At 38.9% G+C, this 17,463-nt stretch overlaps 1 protein-coding gene across 1 annotated transcript; it reads left to right on the top strand.

Annotated features, from left to right (window-relative positions):
* The first annotated feature begins 299 nt into the window (after positions 1-299).
* Positions 300-17,434, top strand: dnajc2 (DnaJ (Hsp40) homolog, subfamily C, member 2). Its single transcript, XM_033976048.2, has 16 exons — positions 300-499; positions 1,653-1,843; positions 2,396-2,471; positions 3,379-3,477; positions 4,542-4,764; positions 7,324-7,389; positions 8,440-8,531; positions 8,821-8,942; positions 10,857-11,006; positions 11,996-12,084; positions 12,165-12,234; positions 12,456-12,637; positions 15,113-15,213; positions 15,924-16,034; positions 16,699-16,853; positions 17,283-17,434. Exons 1-16 carry the CDS (start codon positions 445-447, stop codon positions 17,349-17,351), a joined length of 1,851 nt encoding a protein of 616 aa, XP_033831939.1. The 5' UTR covers positions 300-444; the 3' UTR covers positions 17,352-17,434.
* Positions 17,435-17,463: the final 29 nt, after the last annotated feature.

Raw genomic sequence — 17,463 nt, 5'->3', positions numbered from 1 at the left:
TGACACTATATAATAATAACATTAAAAAGAATGAGTCAGCTCATATTTGTTAGTATTAAAATATTTGCTGATCATTATTCATCATAAAAATAAATAATACATGTAAACATCATAGTAGTATTAGAGATGTAGGCCTAATACATTAGAAGTTATTTTGGGAAATGCTTAAGTTATAGCTAAAATAGTATTTGTTAGTATAAATAATATTTCTTCATATATTTAGTAATAATGATAGTATTTAATAAACACGCATATGAATAAAAATAAAAGAATATATGGCGGAAAGCGGAACCTTTGTTAGGCGCCTAACAGGCACTTTCCCTCTCCGCTGTACCAGGCCCATGTGGTTTGCAAAGAAGAAGCAGACCGTACACTTTAGCACTTTACAAAGTCTTCTCTGGATTGTTTCTACGCCTGAATGTTCGTGAGAAAGAGCGGATTAAAATGTTGTTAGAAGCGCAGGACGGGGAGCAAACGGAGGTGTTCGCATCAGTAGCAGGTGAGCATTTAATTGGGCTAAAGTCACAGAGCTAGTTAGGCTATTTGTAATGGGACAGCACCCGGCATTCGTGTGAAAATGACACGGGAGTTATGAATAATTATTTGGGGGTCGTACGGGGTAATTGAATTATGATTTAGGGGTTAATTGTGCTTGATCGTGTCTGCTCTACATAATGTTGTGGAGCAGGTGGCAGCTGGGGGCATTTGACCCCATGTTCAAATGACTGTGTCCAAAATTACTTCACTGCATTTCACACTGTACTTCTTTTGGAGCAAAACATGAATGGTTATGATTATGATGATTATTGGACTATGTAAAACAGCACTTTGTATGTCATCGTCAAACCATTCTAGCTTCAATTGTTTAAGTAGGAAAGGCTAAAGTTTCACAATATCTGTAAAAAAAAAAATTCTATAATATTTATACCTAAATATAGTAACTATGTCGTCATGGTTTATCAAATAATAAGACAAGTTAATTGTCTAATCGATCATTTTAATAGTATATGGAACAATCTTGATGATAAAAATGAATAATTGCTGTTTTTTTTTTTTATCCAGTTTTTGATTGTAGAGGTGCACTGCGTAACTTTTCTGGTTTAGTGTCTGTTAGCTGCTTGTCTCCAGGATGCTATTGTTTTACATAGAATGTTCCACCATGGGGAATTAAACTTTAATTATGTATTTGTGGAGTCATTCCAAAAAGCTGCTAACCCTGTTCTGAAACATGTTCTGAAATGCAGGGAAGTTTTGTATTGCTTTAGCAGTTAAGATTGCACTCTTCTTTCAAATATTACTCAGAGACTAGTCTAATATGTGGGTTATCATGACACTAAATTTTTTTAAGGAATAGACTCAATACTCCATACCAATTACAACACCACGATGACAATAAAAAAATACATTTTCTTTAAACAATATAATGTGATTTTCAACATTAAATGGTAGTATTTTTTTTAATATTACCATGTGGTCTTATATCTGAGTAATCCCTCAGTTGTCCAGTTAGGTTCCATAGTGGTCCATTCTACTCTATGTGGTCTTATACTTGTTCTGATACAGCTCAAGATCATTAGAACTATTCATGAAAGGTTTATTTCTGCTTTTTTAGTATTGATATCAGCATGCTTTACCCTGTTTTTTGTGTCCAGCTTCTGTGCAGGTGCAGGTAGAGCCAGTCGGTCGCTGGTTTGAAGCATTCATCAAACGCAGAAATAGAAACGTTTCAGCATCGTTTCAGGAGTTAGAGGAAGAGGAAGAGTCTTCTGAAGAATCAGATGATGAAGAGTTTACGCTGCAGGAGTGCTCCAGCCTCAGAACACTAGACCCCAAAGAGTGGAAGGTACAAACTAGACCCATCGACGTATGAACAGAAGTGATTCTTCATTACATAGACTGTATAAAGAAGTGGACTAAGTGAGTGTGACGTCACCCATAGCGTTCAGCTCCAGTCCAGTTGAAAGTAACCTGCCCCTCTGGTTTAGCGGGCACTTAGCAACGCTGTCAATCAAACCTGTTGCTAACGATACTTTCAGTAATTGTCAACTTCTTTTTTAAAATAACTTGACTATTATAAAAAAAATAAATAGAAAAAAAAAGATTGCTGACTAGTTCACTACTAAAATAATATTGAATTGCAGCTCTGCCAATTGCTCAGGGGCTTGGTTTTGTTTTAGAGTAAACATCCCAAGCTAACTTACGAACCTGCAGTCCTCAGTTTTGAAAATGGATTTATCTCTTAAACTTTAACAGATCTTTTGAACATAAAATTCTAAACTTTGGTGTAGGAGAGTTACTCTTTCAACCTTTCAGATTAATTAATTAATTAATTAACAGCACTCATGTTGCTGATTAATTTGAGTTTAAAGTTATTATGTTCTGTTTTTTTCTGCAGAATCAGGATCACTATGCTGTCTTGGGCCTCCCTCACCTCAGATACAATGCCACTCAGAAACAAATCAAAGCTGCACGTGAGTCTCTTCTGCTGCTGTGGGTTTCCTCATACTATTGTCACTATACTGACATTTTAAACTCGACATTAAGACTAAGGAAAAGAGGCTTTATACTTAATACTAGGGATGGGACAAGCTCACATGGCACAAGATCTCGTGAGACAAGATTGCCACAAGACAGTACAGACGTATTCATACATTTGAATTGGACAAAAAAGGATTATGCGTTACCGAGTTACTGTTATATTTCAAAAAAGCAGTACTAGAATGGTATTTAAAATATAAAATTAAATATATAAAAAATGTGAGGCCAAAATTGACAATCACATAATTTATATATTAGAAGTTTTACTTGCTTACTTTTTGCTTTTACTATGGATCAGACCTGGATGACTCAAGGATTACAGACATATTAGGATTTATGTTAAACTCTTGGCTTAGCTTGTCGTGTTCTCATGGGCCCTCTCATCTTGTAACTTGTCTTGTCTTGTGGAAATTGTGTCCTGTCTCACCTACTTAATACTGATTTTGATTCTTCAATGACAAGTAAATGCACTCCTTTTTTAAAAATACATGTGATTTTATATACAGAATAATATATAATTATTTAATATCGCCATGTGTTCTGATATAGATCCAGGTGATTTTAAAAACAATTCAAGAAAGACCCAATTTTGTCCAGTTAATGTGATTTTTACTTTTTTTTTCAGTACCAATACTTGTTCAAATGAGTATCTAGTTTTTCATACTAGTTTCAGTATTGATTAGTAACTTTGTATAAATTCTTTTGACAACCCTACCTTAAAATAGGTGTTTGTGTATATACTTACCTTTTATATTCAGATATAGTTTCCTAATATCCTAATGTTTTAGATGGTGCTTATATGTGTCAGTTTTATATTATTGTATCTTGTGTTTTGCACAGATAAGGCCATAGTTCTGAAACATCATCCAGACAAAAGGAAAGCAGCAGGAGAACAGATCGTAGAAGGAGACAATGACTACTTCACCTGTATCACTAAAGGTAAAAATAAAAACTACTACTACTAAATCTCATTAAAATGAATATTGGACAAAACAACATGATTCTTTTGGCCTAAGACCAAGGGCTGTAACAACCTACTATTGTTGTCACAATACAAAAATGTAAAAATTTTGATACTGACTTGATAATTCTGATACCACAATCATAATAAAAACACCCTTTCTTTAGACCAGGGGTGTCCAAACTTTTCTCATGAAGGGCCACATATAAAATCACAGACAAAGCCGAGGGCCGACTGACGGCCATAGACTGGTCACCAATACAGTGAATACTTCAAATCTGTGTTATTATTACAAGTTAGACTGAACCACTAGACCTTTATTCATGCTTACAAACTCAATGGGCCACATTAAATATTTGATAAGGGCTTGTTAAAGAAGATTTTCAGAAATATACAGTAAAAAGTACTGTTTAAAGTAATATAGGCCAATTCACCTGGAAGCTTGAGGGCCAAGAAAAATTGGTCTGAGGGCCGCATTTGGCCCTCGGGCACAGTTTAGGCATGCCTGCTTTAGACAATAGAATGTGATTTTCAACATTAAATCTGTGTAATCTCTCAGCCATACAGGTAGGTCCCATAGTGGTCTGTGGATATATACTAGTCTATGTGGTCTTATACTTGTTCTGATACAGCTCAAGATCATTCTAAAACTATTCAGGAAAGGTTTATTTTTGTCCTGTGAAAGGGACTTTTTAGTAGTATCGATACCTGCTCATATGAGTATCTAATTTTGATACTAGTTTTAATATCGATTAGTATCAGGTTTTCAGTACTTTTGAAAACCCTATTGAAGCATGATTATAATGCATTTGAAAATGTTGAAATGTTGGTGCGTGTGGGTTTAGGGTCGGGTCCATTTAGGTCCATTTCTTCAGGTTGGGTGGGTCGAGTTGGATTTTAATTTGGGCTGGGCGAGGCGGATCTGAAAAAAACTGACCCACAGATCTATACTGTGCATGCAAACAAAGCTACTGATACTACTACACTAATATATTGCACTAATATATTGCCCATTCCTAATTGTAACACATTGATTCCACAGCTATCGAGATCCTGTCTGACCCTGTGAAGCGGAGAGCGTTTGACAGTGTGGACCCGACCTTTGACAACATGGTGCCTTCAAAGAGTGAAGGAAAAGAGAACTTCTTTGAGGTTTTCGGACCTGTTTTTGAGAGAAACGCCCGATGGTCTTCCAAAAAACACGTCCCCAAACTTGGAATGCTGGAGTCCACGTTCGAAGAAGTGGATAATTTCTACTCTTTTTGGTAAAACGCTGAGCAGTCACTGAACCTTAGAAGCCAGTACTAGACTTTGATCTCACAGTGAAAAAAAAAAAAAAAAAATCTCTACACTAAGGGTGGGCGATATTAACATTAATTTGTATAATTTTTTGCATAATCTCGAACAGTATTCCACAATATGTGAAGAATGTGTTTACATGTCCCTGTAAATGTCTTGTTTAGGTTCAAGTATCACACAAAATGTGAATGGACGATAAAACACATACACAAATGTGCAGAAATCTCACATTATACCTGTGTTTGGAAGATTACACTAGCTCTTTGGCTCTTTTTTATAGTTCTAATTATAACAACAATTGTGATATCATCAACTTTTCTATATATCTTCCACCCCTAGTTTACATACACTTAAGTGCAGTGAGAACAATATATCTGAACATACTAAACTACTTAAACAATTGTGGAATGGTTAAAGTTGCATTAGTTTGCGTCTTTACAATAATCTGCATATTTACCATATTATTACAAATATTCATTTAAGGACACATATTACCTTATTTTCTGATCTGTTATAATGTAGTTTCCTCATCACAAACATACCTGGAGTTGTTTTGTTTCATTCACACATGTTTAACACACAAACCTTGCATATTTATTGAGTTCTTCTCTCAAACCGAAAGCAGTCGGTTCCACCTCTGTAAACTCTATACACCTTCACTAGAATTGGCAATCTCAACTGAACTATAGGTAAAAGGAGCTGTTAACAAGAAAACCACTTCTGTATAACATCACAAGGTAGAACAGAGCATTTTGAGCTGGAAAGACAAGCTAATAATAAATGGTTACTCAAACATGTGTGAATGAAACAAAACATAACTCCATGCACAATAAACAAATAGTGACATGGTACAGTATTGTAAATTGAAATATTAGATGTATGGAAAATGCAAAACAGTAATAGCTCACCTGTTTTTAAGATTTAGGCAAGGCAAGTTTATTTGAATTACCTTGTGTACGAAGGTGCTATACAAAGTGCTTTACAGAATAAGAAAGACATTAAAATCACACAAATCAAAACATAAATAATCACAAATAATCATCATAAATTTACCATTAAAACAGAAGAGTGCAGAATAAAAACCTTTCAGTCGTATGCACAGCTGAACAGAACTGTTTTGAGCCTGGATTTAAACATTGTCAAAGTAGAGGCCTGTCTCACATCTTCAGGAAGACTGTTCCAGGTTTCAGCTGCATAAAACTTAAATGCTGATTCCCCATGTTTAGTCCTGACTCTGGGCACCAGCAGGAGGCCGGTCCCTGAAGTCCTCAAGAGTGTGAGATGGTTCATATGGCACTAACATGTCGGAGATGTACTTTGGACCTAGGCCATGGAGAGACTTATACACAAGCAGAGCTGCTTTAAAGTCTATTCTTTGAGCTACAGGAAGCCAGTGCAGAGACCTGAGCACAGGACTTATGTGCTCGTACTTCCTGGTTCTAGTCAGGACCCGAGCAGCAGCGTTCTGGATGTACTGCAGCTGTGTTAAGGCTCATTTGGAGAGTCCAGTGAGCAGGCCGTTACAGTAGTCTAACCTACTGGAGACAAATGCATGGATAAGTCTCTCTAAGTCTGGCTTTGACAGTATACATTTGATTTTTGCAATGTTTTTTAGGTGGTAAAAAGCTGCAGATGTTATTGATTTAATGTGGCTGTTAACGTTCAAGTCTGAGTCCATTATTACTCCTAGATTTCTAGCCTGAGTTGAAGGTTTTAGAGAGAGAGACTGGAGGTGACTGCTGACACTTTCTGTTTCTGTGGGCCAAAGATGATGACTTCAGTCTTGTCTGAGTTTAGCTGAAGAAAGTTGTTTTGCTTCCACACATTGATCTGTTGGATGCAGTGGCAGAGTGAATCCACTGGTCCATATTCACCAGCTGAAAGTGAGACATAGATCTGAGTGTCATCTGCACAGTTGTGGTAAGACACATTATTGCTCCGTATTAACTGGCCTAACGGCAGCATGTAGAGATTGAACAACAGGGGTCCCGGGATTGAACCCTTGGGCACCCCACAGGTCACGGACATTTTATCTGAGATACATTTTCCATTTTTACAAAATGTAATGGTCAATGGTCACATTTTTGTAGGGTTTTTCCACCTTCAAGGCTGAAAGCACTTTACATCAGGGAACCACTCGCCCATACAGACACTTTACCCACCTTGCCCCCCGTGTCTGTGCACAGACATTGGGGTGGATGTAACTGCTCAACCAATTATGTTTATGTTGAAAGCAGGATTCAAACCACCAACCTTCAGATCATAGGACAAAACACACTACCAACTGAGCCACGGTTAGAAAATGTATTGTGTATAATAAAAATAATGATAGGGTATAAAGTGATATATCTGCAATCTGTAGTAAATTTCAAAATTCCTTCACATTGTGTGGTACATTCAAACCTCAACTAAGATGTTTACAAGCACATTTTAGCACATTCCGGATGCTATGTTTGAATATTGTGATTGGTAAAACAATTGGTATTATCTTTTACAGCACTAACTCAGTCTGTTTTTTTGTGAAGGTATAACTTTGACTCATGGAGGGAGTTCTCATATTTGGACGAAGAGGAAAAGGAAAAGGCAGAATGGTGAGTTTAAAGCACTTTCAAAACTAAATACACTTTAATAAACGTGTCATGTAAAGTCATAGACTGTATAATAAAGTGGACGAAGTGAGTGTGACGTCACCCTTAGAGTTTTTCTCCAGTCAAATGAAGCTCATTGAGGCTATTTTGGAGCCAAGTTCCATATTTGGAATTCCGACTACAAGTATCATATCAACCAAAGAGCCAATCTGGAACAAGCTGTTGAAAGTAATGCCCCTTTCCTGCACCATTGGTTTAGCAGGGAGCGGGTGCTTTGCAACGATGTCAATCAACACCTGCAGGAGCGACCTCAGGGCAAGAGGGTGCCTGATTTTTCTGTTATTAATGGTCATATCTTGATTCATGGACACAATATTGAAATAAAAAAAAAATACCATCCAACCAAAATGACAAACCTGACAACAGCAGTACAGAGAGAGGGGCGACAGTTTTATAATGTAAAGGGCATAGGAGCTGGAAGTGCGCCCATGCTCACTTCCTTTTTGGAACATGGTAGCTAACCTGTTAGCCACCAAGTCCATTTTATAGATCCAGTCTATGGTTAAAGTGTATATGACAGATTAGAGTATGTAGTTGGCATGATTATATTCAACATTTGACCTAGTTTTTCTACTTTTTTTTATTCTGGTGAAATGTATAGAGTTACTTCCTGGTTGGAATCAGATATGGAATTACCTCTATGTATGTCATAACTGTTATATCACCCATAATGTGAACAAAAGCCAGAACTTGTCTAAATTACACAATAGTTACAATTGCACAAATCAAAATAAAACCTTCCTTGTGTATACATTTTCTGCCTTTCATCTACACAGAAGACTTCATCCAAAATGCAGAGGGATTCTGTTTTACAGCTCACCGCTGTTTCCTGTACTTTTGTATTTTTTTCAAAACCTTTTTTCATGAACTGCCACTTAACCGATGTGTAGCCATGATAAATATTTAACACCAGTACTATCCACGAGAGTAAGAATTAGAAAAACATGAAACCCTGTCATAACCTTCTTGTACTTAAAATTTGTGTGTTTACAGTCGAGACGAGAGGAGGTGGATTGAGAAGCAGAACCGAGCTTCCAGAGCTCAGAGGAAGAAGGAGGAGATGAACCGCATTCGCACCTTAGTCGGTAAGACACTAATGCTCTGTAAATGTGACAACTGTACTAGCATCTGGCTCAGTAGTTCGTGTTCAGCCACTAACCTGAATGTCCATGGTTCGAACCCTGCTCTGACCGGTGCTTAGTATTTGGGCAAGACACTTCTCTGCTTGCCTAGTGTGAATGTGGTGTGAGTGATTGGTTGGTGGTGGTTTGAGAGGCCAGTGGTGCAGATTGGATGCCTCTCTGTGGTAGCCACACCTGCTCTGAGGTAGACAATGAGATTTTGTATTCATCTGTTTGTGTGTTTGTGTTGCAGATACTGCCTACAGCTGTGACCCTAGAATAAAGAAATTCAAAGAAGAAGAAAAGGCTCGAAAAGAGTCTGAGAAAAAAGCCAAAGCTGATGCCAAGAAGAGAGAGCAGGAGGAGAGGGAGAAGGTGGGTTTCACTGCTTATCTGCTTATTTTAGTGATTTTAAATGCCTGCTTTTAAATGTAAAATATAATGGTAAAAGAAAAATATGAAATCTGTCAACTGGACATGAGTATTAAAATATAAGATTTTATTGCACAGCTGAATGTGGATCCAATAAATGAATACATAAAAATAGGAGACCACTATACAAATAGTGAAGAGAGAACTAGTTTAAATATTTCTATATTTCTAGTTTCAGTTTTTGCCGTGGCCCAAAGATATTCCTCACCTTACCTCAGGAATTCAGAGCATCCTAACCATTCACCATGACGAGTTTATAAGTTTTATACGTCTTTCACAAAGCTGTAAAGCTAATAACCATGTACTTCCTAATTTTATTGGACAATAAAATGCTTTACAATTACAGTAGATGCAGACAGAACTGATTTATTTTGACCTCAGGAGTTGCTTATACAATATATCGGTACTGGGTGGAGACATGTTTAGCTCACATACATCAGGACATCAGGTACATCAGATAAATGAGCAAATATCCAAAAGGTAAATTCACAAACCTGATCATTTCTATTTGTGACTAAAATCTCACTATTACACAAATCTGCATTTGAACAATGTTCATTTTTTATAATAAAAGATGAAGTTCAAATCTGTCAACTGGACAAATCGTTGTAGGAGTGAAGACAAAGTAATATAGTCTACTCCATTCAGTGTAGTGAAGAGTGCAGTGAGCATTATATTGGAGAAACTAAACAGCTCCATAAGAGGATGTACCAAAACCAGTGTGAGAGTTCCTCTGGACCCCAGTTTGCTGTACATCTCAATCTCAAAGCCACTAACCACTCCTTTGAAGATAGTGAAGTTCAGATCTTAGCCAGAGAAAAGAAATAGTTTGAGAGAGGAGTTAAAGAAGCTATTTTTGTTAGGAAAGACACTCCTTCCTTAAACAGAAATGGCGGCCTGAGACATAATGTCTCCCCCATCTACAACTCCATCCTCAGAACCAGAACAATGAGAACAATAGCAGGGTCATTAAAGGCTGAATAGGGTAGTCTCAGCTGAAACTGGAAACAATAGCTGTTTACAGTTTCAGTGTAGTTAGCCACTCCCCTCAGATAGATATAAGGCAGTGGCCTCCAGCAATCTGACCAGAACTGAAGAAGTGGCTTGGATGAGCAGCGAAACGTCTTCACTCTTACAACAATTTGTCCAGCTGACAGATTTGAACTTCGTCTTTTAGCATGGATCAGACCTGGACGACTGAGGGTCTACACAGAAATATTCATTTTAGCTATCTCTGTTTTAAAGGGGCGGTATGATGCAAAATAATATTTTTCTACCATGTTACACATCTACATTGTTCCTTCATGAAAAACATGCCTGAAGAGGTTTTAGATGTCATCCATGCATGTTTCAGTATTTTAGTGATCTCTCACGGGACCCATTTAAAACCTCCTTATGGTTATCAGTAAGATTCTGTCCAAGGCTCCACCCACAACCTTACGTTACCCATGCTCCCACACAACCATTGTCCATAAATATACAAAAACATGATACAAAACTGTACACAGCAACTTGACAAACTTGATTTGATGTGCAATAGTTTCATTGGACACACACGTGATTATGTTGTGATAGTGCCCTGAAGGAGTGACAACGCAGAGAGCAAAGGGAGACTCAGAGTGACAAAAATGTAAAAACATGAAACTTATAAAACATGTTAATACATTGTTTTGGGCAAATATAACATTTTCAGAACAAGTAAAATACCCCCTCTTTTAAATCATATTGACCTATAGAGTATTGTGGAGTCATCTGAAATGCAGCCATAGGTCATATTCTTTTTCTTGAGCTTTGAAGCAGTGTTTTGAATAGTTGTTGATGTTATGCTTAAATGTTTAGTTATGTTGTGTTTTCTAGGCTCGTCAGGCAGAGTTGCAGGCTGCTCGTTTGGCCAAAGAGAAGGAGGAGGAGGAGGCAAGACAGGCTGCGCTCCAGGCCAAAAAGGAGAAGGATATTCAGAAGAAGGCTATCAAGAAGGAGAGGCAGAAGCTCCGCACAAGCTGCAAGGTTCTGCTGCACTGGGTCATCGGGCAGGGTTAGGGACAATGTTGGAAAAAGTAACTGAATACATGTAGCAAAAATACATATTCTGACTACTCTTTTGAAGTAACTATTCTAGTACAGTTACTTTTCCATTTTATGGTATTCAGAATACAGGTACTTTACTAAAATCAAAGGAATACATGGTTGTATTTGATCACACAATTTAGGCTCAAACTGCACAAAATCAGTGAGAAATGTATAAAACCCAGCTCTTGTAGTGAGGCATGTGAGAGGTTTCCTTCTCTGATAAGTAATAAATAAAAACAAAACAAACAGTGAAAAAGCTGTTTTTAATTCTATGTTGAAATTTTACTACAGGCATTCAGTATTCTATAACTAAATACATTCTTAAAGTATTCTTCCCATCAATGGTTAGGGGTGCTGTGAGAGGGGTGTGGCCTCATCACAAACAAACATGTGTGAATGAAACAAAACACAACGCCAAGTATAACACACAAACCCTGCATATTTAGGCTGAATTGTTCTCTCAAACAGAAAACATTTATTCCACTTTGTGATGTTATGCGGTAATACAGGAAGTGCTCCACTGTGTTTTTAAATGCCATGCACCTTCACTAGAACCATATGGATGATTTCAGCCCTGGAATGGCCAATGTCTATTGACCTAGAAGTAAAATGTACTGTCATGACATCACAAGGTGGAACAGAGCATTTTGAGCTTTGGACGTGTAGACAGACTATTGATAAAGGGTTACTCAAACATGTGTGAATAAAACAAAAATGTTTTTTTTTAATATAACGTGAACATTTTGAACTAGGAGTCTAGGAGCAGTAACATTTGAGATGAGACTGAAATCTGAACTGCTAAATAAAACAAGATAATATATTATAATAATGTATTTCAGAGCATCTTTGCCTTTGGCGCTGAAACCTTAGAAATTTAGTTCCAACCAAAATAATCATCTAGTGATGTTTTCTGTTTAATTTGATAGAACTGGAATTACTTTGCTGATAACGAGGTGGACAGTGTTAAAATGATGGAGGAGGTAGAGAAACTCTGCGATCGGCTCGAGCTAACCAGGTAACTATACACATATATACACACACATATATATACACACACATATACATATATATAAATAATGTTTTATCACTGACCAGTTTACAGTCCCTGAATGAAGTCCTGATGTCTGGCTCCAAAGAGGAGAGCAAAGCAGCTGTGGAGAAGCAGGTACAGGCAACTTCATCATATGTAACATTATTTTACTAAACTTTGGGGAAACTGAATGATGTGAGTGTTATGTGGCTCAAATTAAAATTCTTTGCTATTCTCGAATACATTTATTGTAGTTTATTTTGTTAAGGGTTCAGTGGAGCAGAAGATGCAGAGGAGAGGATCAGACCGAGCCAAGGAGTTTGAGTCTGTAGTTTACCTTTTGCTCTGTCTTGTAGGTGGAGGAGGTGAATGTGGCTCTGCAAAGGGAGCGCGAGGCAGAGGTGCAAGCCCAGCAGGCGTCGCGGGTGTCAGAGCAGGCCTCAGGCGGAGGGGGCTCTGGGGCAAAGGGGTGGAGCCAGGATGACCTACAGCTGCTCATCAAGGCCGTCAACCTGTTTCCAGCTGGGACCAATGCACGGTGAGGGATCAGACACACCTCAAATCAGAGCAGCTACATCAGACATCTACGAGGGGGTTTAACAGTGAAGCTGCCTTATTCAGAATCAGAATCAGAATCCTTTTATTGCCAACACAGTTCACAAACTGGAACTTACTTCGGTGATAAAGTGCAACATAAAACACACTGAATAAATACAAATACAAATAAGGGCATGCACAAAGTTAAAAAGATATGCTTGAAAATGAAATAAAATACTTAAAGGTAGAAAATATATACAACAGCAGCATCAGAACAACAGTGCAAACATGACTTATTAAAGTGACCGGTGTTATGAACACTTTGTAATATTTGCACAAAACTGGACACTTTATGAGACAAACGGCAGAGGGGAAGAAACTGTTCTTATGACGAGAGGTTCTGGTCCCAATTGACCGTAGCCTCCTGCCAGAGGAAAGTGGCTCAAATATCCATGTCCAGGGTGAGAGGTGTCAGCTGCTATACGGCCTGCTCACCCCCTGAGTCCTGGAGACATACAGGTCCTGTAGAGATGGAAGGCTGCAGCCAATCACCTTCTCAGCAGAGCGCACAATGCGCTGCAGTCTCTGTCCCTGGCCCCAGTGAACCACACAGTGATGGAGGAGGTGAGGATGGACTCAATGATGGCCGTGTAAAACTGCACCATCATCTGGACCGGCAGCTTGCCTTTCCTCAGCTGCCGCAGGTGGAACATCCTGTGAAGGGCTTTCTTGATGAGGGAGCTGATGGTTGGCTCCCACTTGAGATCCTGGGTGATGCAGGTGCCCAGGAAGCGGAAAGAGTCCACAGTGGTGATGGGGGAGTCCGTCAGGGTGATGGGAAGCAGGGGGGCTGTGACTTTCCTGAAGTCCACGATCATCTCCACTGTCTTATATGCGTTAAGCTCCAGGTTGTTGCTGCTGCACCAGGACACCAGCCGGTCCACCTCCCTCCTGTAGGCAGACTCATCGCCGTCCGAGATGAGTCCAATGAGGGTGGTGTCATCCGCAAACTTAACCAGTTTGACGGAGTCGTGGCTGGAGGTGCAGCAGTTGGTGTACAGGGAGAAGAGCAGGGGAGAATGTACACAGCCCTGTGGATATCCTGTGCTGATAGTCCGAGTGTCCGAGACATTCTTCCCCAGCCGTATGCTCAGTGATCCACCTGCAGGTGGAGTCAGGCACATTGAGCTGAGCGAGCTTGTCCTGGAGCAGAGCAGGGAGGATGGTGTTGAACGCAGAGCTGAAGTCCCCAAACAGGATCCTGGCGTAGGTTCCCGGGGAGTCCAGATGCTGGAGGATGAAGTGAAGGGCCAGGTTAATGGTGTCGTCTACAGAACAATTGGCTCTGTAGGCAAACTGCAGAGGGTCCAGGAGGGGGAGGTGAGGGACTTGAGGTGGTGCCGGACCAGGCGCTCCAATGACTTCATGACTACGGACCTCAGCGCCACAGGTCTGTAGTCATTAAGTCCAGTGATCCTGAGCTTCTTGGGGACGGGGATGATGGTGGACAGCTTGAAGCAGGCTGGGATGCGACATGACTCCAGGGAGGTGTTAAAAATGTCCGTGAAGACAGGAGCCAGTTCCTCAGCACAGTGTCTAAGGGTGGAAGGAGAGACACCATCTGGTCCCGTGGCCTTACGGGTTTTCTGCTTCCTGAAAAGTTTAGTCACGTCCTTCAATGGAAATAGGACGTTAAAGCCATACTTCGGAACATTCTTCACGGATAAAGATATATTTTATGCCATACTGTGAAAGATCGTAACCAAAGCATAGACTGTATATAGAAATGGAATAAGGTAGTCTGACCAAGTTGCATTTTAGGAATTTGGACTGTGAACCAATCTGGAGCGAGGCTGTTGACGGTAATGCCCCTTCCCGCTCAGACAGCTGGTTTAGCAGGGAGTAGGCGGTTAGCAACGCTGTCAATCAAACCTGTTGCTAATGCTAGTGTGAGAGAAGTCGAGGAAAGAAGTCGCCTGATATTAATGTTCATATCTTGGCGCAATAGTGAAATAAAAACACCAGGATCATGTAGAGCAGGTTAATATGAAGCCTGACAGCAGCAGTTACGGAGAGTGGGGTGACCGTTTTCCAATGTAAAATGAATTGCAGCCAGTGTTGATGGAGCCCGAAGTACGCCCTGCTCACTTTCTATTTGGCAAAAAGGCTAGCTCTGTCCATTTATATATACAGTCTATGAACCAAAGGAACAACATTTTCATGGAAAGGAGTAGGAGGTTAGGTTTGTGGAGATGCATGTTTTTTAGTCTGCCTTTTGCTAAAATATTACATACTGTAGTTTTAACTGTTCAAAATAAAGTATTCTCTTATGAAGTCCACAAAAAGGAAAGTAAAAAACATTAATAATTTAAATAATTGCTCTTTTCCAAAACGCATAAATCATAATTTCTTTTCCATATAATTTTATAGCACCAGGACTGGGAGGAGTTTGAGCTCAAATATCATTGTTTTTCAGGTGGGAGGTGATCGCCAACTACATGAACATTCATTCGACCAGCGGCACCAAAAGGACTGCCAAAGATGTTATCAACAAGGCCAAGAACCTCCAGAAACTCGGTCAGATCAGAAAGATATGGAAAACTACTCGCATTTTAATGTCACTAGTATTTAATGTTACTATTGTAGGTTGGACTTGATTTTGATAACAAGGTTTTAAAATGGCAACTTATGGGACATTTTATTTAAAGATACCATATTATGCAGAATTGACTCACGTGAGCTTTAAGCCATGTTATAATGTTGTTGCCTCCACAAAAACATACCTAGAATTGTGTTTTGCTTGATTCAGTCAGTTCAGATTTCAGTCCTGGAATTGCCAAATATGGTGAAGGCCTATGGAGTTAAAAAACCCCACAATGGAGCACTTCCTGTATGACCACATAACACAAGGTGGAACAATGTTTTCTGTGTGAGAGAACTGCAATATGTACTTCAATATACTTTTTTTTTTGACAAAGTTAAAAAAAAAGTTTAATTAAAGGTGGACTATGTACCTTTTCTAGTGATGCCGCACCTGCTTATTCCCATGGAGATGTACTTTAACCTAGAATGTTTGACAGTATGGCATTTAACCTCAATATTTCCATGGCAAAAATGTGTAGTTGAACAAATGCAAAGTAGATAAGTTTAATGTCATACTGTGAAACATTTCAGACAGAGAATTAACCTGCATGAAAATGAGAATTAGCAGAAATGTTACATAGTGCACCTTTAACAAATTTGACTAAAGTTTCAAAGACCAATGTTATTATTTTGTTTCTCTCCAGATCCAAACCAGAAAGATGAGATTAACAAAAAAGCCTTTGAGAAGTTTAAGAAGGAGCACACCTGTGTCCCTCCCTCCATCGACAACGCCACTCCCTCTGAGAGATTTGAAAGTACGATTTTTAGCAGTACAGTTTCAATCTTTTTGACTCTTGGATTCTCACTAGGGCTGCAAGGTTAATTGCAACTGAATTTAAATCACAATTTAAATGGACGCAATTGGCAAATAACAAAGGCTGCAATTTTTGAAGATAATTTCCTCCACAACAAATCTTGTACATAAAAACTACTAACCCTTAGATCTGTACAAATGTTTTGAAATGTCTGTGTGTCAGATGCCCTCCCTGTGTTTCCATGGGGTCTTACTCTGCACAAAAACTGTTAATCCTGTAGTTTAGATCTGTAAAAACATGTTATGAAATGTTGCAGTATGTCAGATGCCTTTGCTGTAGGTCTTAACTACAGAGACAGTAAGACCCGATAGTTAGCAGTTTTTATACAAACATCTTCTGAATTGTGATTCTTCTATTAGTTTGTCAGCTCATATTTCAGTCTTTTTGTCAATTCTTCTGGACGTGTTTAAAATGTGAACTTTGGATTTTTTAATGTTTTAATGATGAGATTCTGTTCAATCTCAAAGCTTGTCAGAAAATTTGCAATTAGATATAAATAAAATCTATCTAATAAAATATTAGAATTCAGCTTCAATCCTTACATACTTCTCTCCCTAACCTACAACCAGTGCATTAAAATATCTGACTGTTCCTCCTCCTTCAGCCACAGAGAATAACCCGGTTCCTTGGACTACGGAGGAGCAGAAACTCCTGGAGCAGGCGCTAAAGACGTACCCAGTGAGCACCCCCGAGCGCTGGGAGAAGATTGCTGCAGCGGTCCCCGGGCGCAGCAAGAAGGACTGTATGAAGAGGTACAAGGTAAGATGCCTTCCAAGCCCTTTTTGAATCAGAATCATAGACTGTGTATACATAGACGATAGCTGCTGCATTCCAAGTAGGAAGTGATTCAGTTCCGTCCACTCCAATTCTATTGAAAAAGCTTGCAGTTACAGAGAGATGGGCAGAGGAGAGGGTCAAATGGAGCAGACGATGCAGAAGGATTATTTTTAGAGATAGACAAGTTTTAATGTCATACTATTCAATGAAAAGCAGTAGCATCTCCATGGAGACAATTGGGTAACTGATCCTCTTACATTAACTTACAGAAAACTTACATTGTGCACCTTTAACCTGTATTTTAACTGGAATGCTTAATGATAGGACATTTATTGAATAATTTTAAAAATGGTCACAAGCATTTAATTTTGGTATTTATAATCTGCTAAAAATCTTTGTTCTCTTGAGCAGGAGCTGGTGGAGATGGTTAAAGCCAAGAAAGCAGCTCAAGAACAGGTTTCGGGGAAGAGTAAAAAATGACACGACGCAGTGGAAATAGTATGTTATTTTATCATTATTGTTATTGTCTTTATTTTATAAGAAAACATTAAAAGGATAACAAAACTACAGCTGTGTCTTAAGTCAGATTTCT

Source organism: Periophthalmus magnuspinnatus, chromosome 12, assembly GCF_009829125.3.
Source record: "Periophthalmus magnuspinnatus isolate fPerMag1 chromosome 12, fPerMag1.2.pri, whole genome shotgun sequence".
Taxonomy (NCBI): Eukaryota; Metazoa; Chordata; class Actinopteri; order Gobiiformes; family Gobiidae; genus Periophthalmus; species Periophthalmus magnuspinnatus.
The sequence above is the reverse complement of the archived record's forward strand: the minus strand, read 5'-3'. Positions and strand labels throughout refer to the sequence as shown.